Genomic DNA, 10,414 nt, shown 5'->3' with positions numbered 1-10,414 from the left:
TGTGCAGCATCTGCATCAGCTGGTAGTGAAGATCTCATCTCCAGAACAAGACAGAGACAGTATTTCTTCATCCCAACAACACCACCCCGAAGATGGGCTCTCCTCTATCCTTGACTCTTCATTCAATGAAAACCAATCCAGGCACAATCAGAAGGATGTGTTTTCCTAGCCACTGCTTTTTATTTCCTTATCAGAAAACTGTAAAGCATGAAGAAGACCAAAAAAAGTGTCATGTCATGTAGCAATGAATACAAATGTGAAGCCCTTTTTACCAGGTTTTATAATGAAAATGTGAAGTATTCAGAGGCCCGGAGAGAGAAGAAAACACTCATACATACAGATTAAATTCTCCAGGAGAGGTGTCCCTCCTTTCTATCTCATCGGTACTGGTTACTCTCAGGAGCTCAATCCCATTGAAACCCAGTGTTCTCCAGGCTGAAGACACACTACATAGTCATTGCTAACGAAGAAGGAGATCCTGCCACTGTGGATTTGCTCACTCATGATTTCCTGCTGCTCTGCTTTCTCTGCTCATTGCTTTCTTTCAGCGCTGACACAGTCCTGTTTTTCCCAATAGAATAATCTCTAAAATTGTAAACGTGGGGGGAACACTGCATATCAATCCTGCCCACTGGTAGGCAAGGCAGTCTTCTTCCACTGGATTAAAGAGCTAAACACGTCTTCTCCTGTGGACTGAAGCTTCCTCTCTGCGAAAGCTCATCAGAACTGACTTCTTAATAGGAGCAGATAATTTCAGTGTCAAAGCTCTGTCTTCTTTGCAGGTCTGCTGTACCTCTGGACCTTCCAGAATCACTTCTTCCAACTGTGGAGTCCTGGTTTTGCCAAGAAAATAGCAGGTCCTGTGTTTTCTGTTTACAACTGCAAGCTAGGAGGGACTGACAAAAATCTTATTTTCTCTATAAACCGTGTTTAATTTTTTTTCTGCAGAGGAATTAATTCAGCTCATACTTCAGGAGCTGGAGAGAACCACCAAGTTCATCCTGTGCTCTGCACTGCAGGTGGTTTTTTGGTGGATCTATGGATTCTCTCTTGCTTAGTGAGGCTTCTGGGCACTACAGTAATAAAAGAGCAAAATATGAAGTGGAGAGTTTGCTCTTAAAGCTTAGTAACAGTCATCACTGAGCAGTTACTCTGCTGTAGGACTGCCTGTCCCTTCTTTCCACGGTAGTTGAGGCGGTTGAAGTCCTCCATGACCTGCAACATGGTCTTTCCTTTGGTCTCTGGCAGCACCAGGAATACAAAAATAGCCATGGACAGACAGTATGTCAGAAAAATGATGAAACAGAAATTACCAAGGCCTTCCTACAGGAAAACAAAGAGACAAAATGTGTTCATAAAAATTTATCTCGATTTCTTTCTCTTATGATATAGAGTTTCTGGGTTTGTATTTACTAAAAGAACTTGGTCAGGGACTTAGTTGACATAAATCCTGCTTCAAATGACATCTGACAGTGTCAGTGCCTCTGTCACTGTATCTGCTTTCCCAATGTCACTCTAACTTGTGTAGAGTTAGAAGCATTTGGTGGGTTTGCTACACTTCAGTAAATACCTGGTTAAAAAGGAAGAGGCCATCAGAACTGCAATTAATTTGGGCTCTGTCCATTGCATGAAGTGTTGACAAGAGAAGCATTCTCTGAGTTCAGTAGGGGTCTAACTTCCTCTGAACTGAAACAAACACCCTACTTTGCTTACCACGATGAAAGGGAACGAAAGTCCAAGGATGAAGAGTTGGATCCAGTTTGTAACACCATTAAAAACATAAGCAGCTGGTCTGTATGACTGAATAAATATTTCCGTGAGCAAGGGGCATAGTACTCCAGCTGAAAAAAATTTGAAGAAAAAAGGAAGCTTAGAAATTTGCAAGATGCTTCTGTACCTCATACATTTTGCTGCATAAGTTCATGGCTTTAAGTGGCCTGGAAGTGTCTGAGGTGGTGCTTGGCTCTTCAGAAAAAAGGCATGTAGGAATGCAATAGGAAATGAATTTTACCTCCTACCATAGTATGGAGGGAAATATCTACGCCTGCACTGAATCAGAAGTAGGAATTCATGCTTACTATGAAACTGCTATGCCTGGGATCTCTCCTAAAGGCTGCAATGAGGAAGGAATGAGTGGGTAAATGAAATCATTCCAGTAGAAAATACCAACCTGGCCCAATGCCAAAGCTCATGATGAAAATAAAGACAAGTGCAACAGAGCAGTATGGTATCCAGAAAAAGGAGTCCTGTGGTAGGAAATGAAAAGCAAATAAAATCAGAAATTAAAATTTGGTTTATCTAGCTCCATTAGAAATGCTCACCACTACTAACTATGTCAATGCTTAACATAGATCTATTTCCTCTACTTTCAGAAATTTCATGAGATAGCCTTGGCAGGGATCTTGGTGGTCTGTCTTTAATCCCTGTGTACATGGCTGGGAACAGACCTCTATTAATATGATGGTTAGCCCCAAAAATACTTCTTCTCACTAAAAAGTGATTTGTGGGGAGGGAAATAGTTGTGATATTTGCCATACAATAAAACATTAACACAGTTCTAATGCATCAGTGGGGTCTTACCTGTAGTGAGAGAGTGACTGTGAGGAGCCCTAGAGCCAAGGCCATCACAGTGTAGTTTTTCCACAGCAGTGTCTTCCTCCCTGCACGCTCAATGAGGAAACCCTGCAAGCAGGAGGACACGCTGCCAGCTCCGAAGGACAGACCGAAGGCAGTCACTGCTGAGCTGCTCCAGTGTCTGCCTTCACTGGCCAGGCAGGGAATCACTGGAGGACTGGAGACTGGGATGTGGCGCCTTCTCTGGGAGGGTGAGTAAAGGCAGCTGGGGAGCCTGAGCAGGACCAGGCGCTGCAGGGAGGAGCAGGAGGTGGGGAGGTGCAGGGCTGCAGGGGGCATTGACTGGGCAGAGGAGGTCAGAGGTGGCATTCTGCAGGCAAAGGAGAGACAGATGGGAGAGCAGAGTGGGAATGCTTACACTGTTAATTGCTGTGATTCCTGCAGCCCTGAGTCTGACTGAAAAATGATATTTGCTCTTCTTCCAGGGGGTGCTGGGGCTCCCAAGACTGGCCCAGAATGGGTTGTGATTTTGACAGAAAGACTCTCCACTCTTCCCAGAAACAGAATAGAAATGCCCACGTTTGCAGGGTGAGGGGAGAGGACTTTATGTGATTGGTTCCATGGTTGATTTGTCACAAAAATTTGATTCTTGAAGCTCCGTTTACAGTATTTCTGAAGATCAAAATGAACGATGTATTACAGCCAAACAAAATTCAGCTGAAAAGTCACTTACACACAGGACTGTGGAGAGGATCTCAGTGGTCCCAACCCCCAGTGACACATAGTGGGTTTGATCAGGAGGGATTCCAGCCTTTGTAAAGATATTGTATACATAAGAGTAAACCTGGAAAGAATAGAAATTTGTGAAAGCTGTACATATGTGGCCGCGTTTACACTAGCTTCTGTCTTTTTGGACAGAAAATAACTAACTAGGCCTTAACAAAATACAAAATCATCTTATCATAACAGGGCAATCCATAGAAATGCCTTCAGAAGATGCTTGCTAAAACACAGTTCTTGACTTATCCCAGGTCCCAAACTTCCATGGGAAAAGACTGTATTAATAAAGAGTAACAACAGATCCCTCCTTACAGGCACTGTTGCAGTCATTCACAACTCCTTGCAGAGGTTACTTTTGCTGAGAAACTTGTCAGCAATGCAGAGAGAAAAGCAAAGCACTGCACGCACCACATTGGCCCCGATGAGCTGCATGCACGAGACGACGAGGAAGAGAGTGATGAGCTGCCAGCGCACGGCTCTGTCACGGAGCAGATCCCAAACGCTCTTTGCCTTCTCCCCATGGATGGCTTTTTGCTCTGACATCATGTCATCTATTTCAGCCATATGGTCCCCATCTCCCCAGAGCTGCTTCACAGCTGGAAGGAGAGGAGGAGAGGTGACCAAGCTCACCAGCACAGACATGAATCCAGAAGATTATTTCCTGCTTTGCAGAGTATCTTGTTAGAACTTCATGCTCTTTTCTTGTGTGAACTTCCTAGAGATCTGGGCTTAGATATGACACAGATCCAGATCACTGCTATCTGTTTTTACCCATAAATCTTAATCATGGCCTCACCTTTGGCCAATAGCTGCTGACAGTCTTTCAATGTAAGTTACACCTAAATTCTTACCAATCCTTTCCTGAATACCCTCCTGATAAAGGTGCAGTTCTAGTGCACACTCCAAAACACAGAAAAGGTAAAATGACTCCTTGTCATAGGTTAGCAAGCATAGTCTCGGAAGGGATGTCCTTGCTATGGGGTGCTTACAGTTTCCTCTGGGAACTGATAGAACCTATCAGCTGGCCAGTTTGAATATGGACAATTCTCTAAGCCACTTAAAGTTGTGATCACCTCTGTGATACACATTTAAGAATAGACAAACTCCCCCTCCAAGCTCTCTCTCGTTTCCGGTGCTGGGACAGGTGGCTGCGGGCCCCATGTGGGGGCCAGCGGGCCCGGCCAGGCCCTGCTTGGGCCAGGCCAGGCCGGGCCACGGCCATCCTGGAGCCAATGGACCTGTTCCAGTCATGGAACCCCCCCCACTGCCTTGCCGTGGGCAGCCGGAGCGGCTCGGCTCTCCCCCCTCTGCACTGCGATAAGAAAAATTCAACATTCCAGCTGCAAAGCTGGAAGGCCGAGGTGAGATTAACCCTTTTATTGCTGTGAAGAGCTGAAAACCCTAGGGAAGAGAGAGAGGAGATGCTTAAAGCTGAAATTCTGTTGAGAAGCTATGATATATCAGAGTATCCTGTTGTAATTCCATGAAGATCTGGGGGGTGGAGTGTTCAACTCGTAAGCAAAAGCACCTGCGCTGAGATAGGCAGATGCTGACGCAGCTGTAATTTCATGAGAAGTTTGGACAGGGAGAGATGGAAGCGATGAGGACTTTTGCTCCAAACGGGAAAGGAGAAACCTCAGTTCCTAGAGATGCTCCCGGAGATAGTCCTAAAGATGAAGATGAGGAAGACCCTTTGCTCCCAGGGAAGGAGAAGGGCCTCTGTTTTTGTTTCTGAACGGCTCAACCTTAAAATTGTACCCCAAAAAACTTCAAGAGTGGACCCTCGAAAGCAGTTGCGGGAAAAGCTGCAAGTCGGGGGAAAGGACTCACACGCAGGCAGAGAGACTCCTCTTCCTAAATGGACTGAACAAAGTTATTTGGAAGTGAGCGACTGTCTCGTTGTGATACTGTTTTCATAGCACGAGCAAGAAGAGACTTCTCTTTCTAAATGGACTGAACAAGGTTATTATGGAAGTGGTAAACAGACTGAACATCTTAAGGGTTGTCTTTTTACATTGTCAGTGGGAGAAGGGAGGAAGGTGGGGGGAGGAGGAGAGTTCTGAAGGTGGTATAATTTTTTTTTCTTTCCTCTTTTAGGTCTGTTAATAAACTTCTTTATATTCTTTCAAGTTTGGTGCCTGCTTTGCGTTTCTCCTGGTTCTTGTCTCACAGAGGATGAACAGTGGTGGGTATTTTGGACCAAACCACTACACTCCCATATATAAAAAATAAGTTTACATCCAAGGAGTTCTATCTTTTGATAGTTAAATACCCACAGTGGCTGTTACTCAGTTTCTGTCAGAAGCTGCTGTTAGGATTACAGAAGAACATACAATACAGCATGACAGTACAGGGCCTCTCTCACACAGAGAAGGTACTGTATCTCTACTTTGTACAGGGCAGAATCTGCATTGATGGAAATACAAGCTGTGTGTGATCACATCCCTCAGAGGACCCTGGCAGAAGGTAAGGGAAATACTAGTGCCAAGAGACCACAAATATCCAAACAGAAGTGGCTGACTTTCATTAAAGTTGAATGTGGTTTCAGAGCCAAAAGACCACAAGTCTTTTTCCCATCTGTACCTCTCTTCCAGGCTCATCTGGGGCTTAACTGTATTTTTCCCTTTTTCCTGAAATGAATGATTTATGGCCCATTTCCTCACCTTTGATGCATCCCTCCTTGTCCTTCTTGTCAATGAGCAGATAGCGGGGAGAGTCTGGGAAGAAGGGGAGGGTGAGAAGCTGAACAAGGGCAGGAAGCGCATTGGCTGCCAGGAGAATTGGCCAGAGAGCCTCCACTCCAAGAACTTCTCTGGAACAAAACCAGCAGAGTGAGAGGGGCTGAGGAGCCATATGTGCTGGCCATGTGAGCACACACAGACACAGGGTGATTCCTCAGCCCTCCTGCGTGTGTCCCAGCAGCTCCCACCCAGGAGTCTTCAGCAGGGAGTGCAGAGGATCACTACCTGCAGCACAGGAGTTGCAGGTGTTGGCTCCTGCTTCTCAGTGCTGGGCACAGCAAGGCCACCTGTATCCTCCTGCAGCAGCTGAGGGCTCACAGGGACCAGCAGTCCCAGCACAAGCGCTGAAGGAAGAACCTGCACGAGCTGATCCCTCTGCTTCTGACATTACAATTATTACAAGATCTGTGAGTTATCATCCTGGTACCAACTGCCCCAATAGCAGCCACTGGGCATAGGCGTGCATTGATATATGCATGTATTTTAATAGCAGAATAGATTATGTTTCAGACTCTCTTACCTGAGACCCAGAGCAAATCCCACGAATTTTCCAGCAGCAATGGAGGTAGAAGCTGTTATGGCAATCAGCCCGCGGAGCTTCCGCGGAGCACATTCCCCAGCATACATGATATGGATATTCAGAGCTAAACCTGTGGTGACAAAGGACTGTTAGGGCAATGCAAACCCACACAGGTCTGGTGTTTTGGAGGGGACCACTATGGACAGAGCCTGTAGGGATTGGCTCTCAGATACCTTTTTATCCATGCTGAGGATGTGGCTGGCTGACATGAAGCATGTGCCCCATACCTTGGCCTTGTGCCTTTGCTAAATATTTCACTAAGTAAGTACGGGCCCCTGGGAAATCTGTCCTTCAGCAGGCTGGCCTTCTCTTACTTTGTTTCCTACAGCCACATATACAACAGGACTGTGGTTATTTCCTTTAGTCTCAGATGACATATTTCAGTGGCTATTCAGATGCTATGTGCCTTATTTTCTGCTTGAAACCACCAAGCTGGCAAACACTGTACATTCTATTTTCTCAGTGGATTAATTAATATTTATACTCTCAATTTTTTTTTCTGGTTAGTATTATCTTTATCCAACTGCACAGAGATCAAAAGCACTGGCAGAATGTAACCATCTGAGGCATCTGGAAAGTAGAATTGAAAATTCTAATTGAATTGGCTTGAGAACCATTCCATTGTCTGTAATATGGAGGGCAGCATCAGCCACAGAGAAAAGCAAGAGGAAAAACAGAGGCCAGTTCTTTATTGAGTGAGCATGCTTCCCTGAAATATTGCATGCTTTGGCTTTTTCAGAAATTGGCAGTACCTTTTATATGGACTGGATGTAAAGATAGAAGAAAGAGAAATGGAGATATCAGACATTACTGATTTAATTATGTTTGTGGCTTCTTATTTAGTTAAAAATGCATTCAGCAATCATGTTCTCTGCAGAGTGTAGTAAAAATCTGGGATCTGTTTACTCAGGTAAATCCTTGTCACCCTCAGTCACTGCTCTTCCCACTATTTAATACCACAGGTAGGAATGTCAATTTACCTCCACACACTCCAGAAAATAACCTTCCAGCAATGATCATCTCAAAAGATCCACACAGCTGGCTGAGTCCCATCAGAGCTGCACCCAGCAGAGCAGGGATATTGGCAAACAACATGGCCTTCTTCCTGGAAATAATTCAGATTAATGTGAGCATAAATACTGCCCTTGAGTCATTCACAGTCTGACAGGAGTGGCTTGAATTGTACCGTGGTTACGGACTCAGTACTGGTTTCTGTATAGACGCAGTTAAGTCAATGGGAAATGGCAATAGGAAAACTTTGTCACAGACTGGTAAGTTAGTTGAAGCTTTTGATGCCTTTAGTGGAGTCAATATCTACAGTAAAGAACAAGCTTTGTGAGTAGCTGTCTCTGAAATTCTCTTCAAAATGTACATGTACTTCTTGTATGACTTCCCTGGACAGCATTTGCTTTGGGCTTTATAAGGGAGAGGTATGATTTTCCTTGTGATTATTGGCAGATTTTGCCGTTCTGTTTCTTCGCTATACTGGTCTTTCACTGGAAGCCCTGGGCTACTCACAATGCCACATTACAAGCAGTGTTTCTCCCAAGACACAGTTTCTTATTCTGCAGTTGTGGGTGTAGATAGAAAGACTGGTGTAATCACTCTTCCTACCTTCCAAATCTAACAGACAAATATCCAGCAGACGAGGAACCCAGAAGCCCGCCAATGCTGTAAATGGACACAATAAAGGACCACATCAAAGTGATCATCTCTGTGCTGAGAGGAGAGCCGTATCTCTTCAGCCAGGTCTCACAGATGAAGGTTTTGATGTACTTTAAAAGAAAGAAAAACAAACAATGGACTCAGTCAACATGTTTTTGCATAATTGCACCACTTTTTAAATTCTCTTAGCTACTTACTGCTCTTTTGGATACATTTCTATCGATAACTTGGTTGAAATCTTAGCCCCAGTGAAATCAATGGGAATTTTGCCATTAACATCCCTGGAGCTGATGTTTTAGCAATGACATCCAATTAATAAATACATCACTGTTAAATATCAACTGTGAGTGCCAGTAAGAGAATGGTAGGTGGGTTTTCTGTTTCTGTGCTAAACCCTGACTGTTTTGCTACCTGATTTTTTCCCTCCATTCCCTCTTGTCTGTGGTAATAGTATGAGCTGAGTGTCCTAGGTACCTTTCAGGATGACAAACTTCCCCAATTTTCCCTTTCCAGCTGCAGGTATTGGTGCTGACCTCAGCTCTAGAGCTACAGTCCTTCCCTGTCCTATTTCACCTTACAGCCACTTGGAAATAGCGTGTGTGGTAAAGCACATGATACAAGGGCTCCCTGAGCAACGGACAGAGGAGAATGCCCCGGGAGCATTTCAACTCAGTAAGGGGAAAATGGCTGATTTTATGGATGTCATTCATCCTTCCCTTTCCCAGTTCTGTCACATCAGACAGAAGTTCAAACCCCATGAAACACAAGAGCAGTAGCAGCTAGTCTTAGAACTAAGAAACCATGATAAGTCTAATTTTGAAAGCAGAAGTAAAAAAGTTAGCCATTGCGTGTAGAGGCATGAATGCCTGGGAGCAGTGAAATCCTGGTAGCTCACTCTTTGAGCTCTCCATGCTTACCTCAGCAGGAGAATTGATAATGGAGACCTGCAATCCATACTGGAAAGCTCCAGTAATGCCCAGGACAAAAGCCAGGAGAAAAAGGTTGTAGCTCATTTTCTTGCAGGAAATAAAAACAGCAAACAAACTGGTACAGCTATTCAGACATGCCTCCGAATGTCCTGTATTTTCCTTGGGAGCTCTAACAGTTTGAACAATGCCACACACCTGCCTCCTCCGAGACCAAGGAGCCAGCAATAGGAAACCACAGCTACTAAAGCACAGGACAGTGAGAACTCTGAGTAGAGACAAAGCTCACAGATGTCTCCCAGAACCCAGTTACACACTTCAGTGCTTCTCTTTTCATCTTTGTCCATCTTAATCTGCACAGTCATAGATAACTAGCTGTGGGAGCATGGTGCAATGTGCAATCACTTAGTGAACAATTCCATCTATTTGTCCTTTCTCGTCCTCCTTTCCCACTTGTTATCCCACCTAAATGAATATTTTGCTCAGTGATTTGGCTGAGACTAGATAAACATTTGGGGATTGAAGGGCATTCCTGGTTTCATAGTTTATTCACCCTTTCTTAGAATTATCTGATAGGAGGCTTAAGAATATAGGACTGCAATACGTATGTCTCAATCCCTCCCATTCCTACTGCTCCCTGTTAGCAACTGTCCTGGGCATATTCTGGCCAGCAACGACAGCATGATGCTGCACCTCTATGCCTGGAATATTTCATATTCACAGTATGACTGCCAAGCATTTACAAGCTGATTTCTAATCAGGGGAATGCCGTTGCTTGGATGGGCATCAAACCTCTCCATACCAACTTGCATGCAAAAGTAGTCATCCCCACTTGCAGTCTAGGTCTTTCCTGATGCTTTCTTTGGTTACTTTGGAAAACGTTCCTTTTTATATAGAGAAAGAGGAGCCTGAGATGGTATTTCAAAACATCATTTTGTTCTTCCTCAGTGTTTATACTCCCTTTGGTTTGTCATGAAGTTCTTGCTGTTTGGTTTGTCATTATTGTGTTGGTTACTGATGAAGCTGAGGATAGCTGGTGAGCTGTGTGCTCCTGCCAGGTCTCTGGGCATGCTCTGGCAGCAGCTGTGGACAGCAAGAGCTGTGGAAGATGAGTAAAGGACAAAGAGAAAAGCACTGATAGAAGCTGA

General features: G+C 44.5%; 1 protein-coding gene across 1 annotated transcript; it reads right to left on the bottom strand.

Moving 5' to 3' along the window:
• Positions 1 to 1,116: 1,116 nt before the first annotated feature.
• On the bottom strand, positions 1,117 to 9,546 carry LOC121658350 (solute carrier family 2, facilitated glucose transporter member 11-like). The gene is made up of 11 exons (XM_042015205.1): positions 9,258 to 9,546; positions 8,290 to 8,450; positions 7,656 to 7,780; positions 6,616 to 6,745; positions 6,018 to 6,166; positions 3,763 to 3,950; positions 3,308 to 3,418; positions 2,581 to 2,682; positions 2,171 to 2,246; positions 1,714 to 1,841; positions 1,117 to 1,323 (listed from the first exon to the last, which is right to left on the bottom strand). The coding sequence occupies exons 1-11, from the start codon at positions 9,351 to 9,353 to the stop codon at positions 1,117 to 1,119; spliced, it is 1,473 nt and encodes a 490-aa protein (XP_041871139.1). The 5' UTR covers positions 9,354 to 9,546.
• Positions 9,547 to 10,414: the final 868 nt, after the last annotated feature.

Source organism: Corvus kubaryi, unplaced genomic scaffold (assembly GCF_017639235.1).
Source record: "Corvus kubaryi isolate FWS band 111438036 unplaced genomic scaffold, C.kubaryi_AGA036_p1.0 split3-37173, whole genome shotgun sequence".
In the NCBI taxonomy this organism is placed as follows: Eukaryota; Metazoa; Chordata; class Aves; order Passeriformes; family Corvidae; genus Corvus; species Corvus kubaryi.
The sequence above is the reverse complement of the archived record's forward strand: the minus strand, read 5'-3'. Positions and strand labels throughout refer to the sequence as shown.

What these genes read in the sequence shown, in the direction of transcription:
- LOC121658350 (XM_042015205.1), bottom strand. Translation starts at nt 9,353, where the DNA reads ATGAGCTACAACCTTTTTCTCCTGGCTTTTGTCCTGGGCATTACTGGA. An exon ending in TTATCAATTCTCCTGCTGAG is followed by an intron (nt 8,451 to 9,257) that starts GTAAGCATGGAG and finishes TTTCTTTTAAAG; the next exon opens with TACATCAAAACCTTCATCTG. An exon ending in TCCTCTCCACAGTCCTGTGT is followed by an intron (nt 2,683 to 3,307) that starts GTAAGTGACTTT and finishes TCCTGCTTGCAG; the next exon opens with GGTTTCCTCATTGAGCGTGC.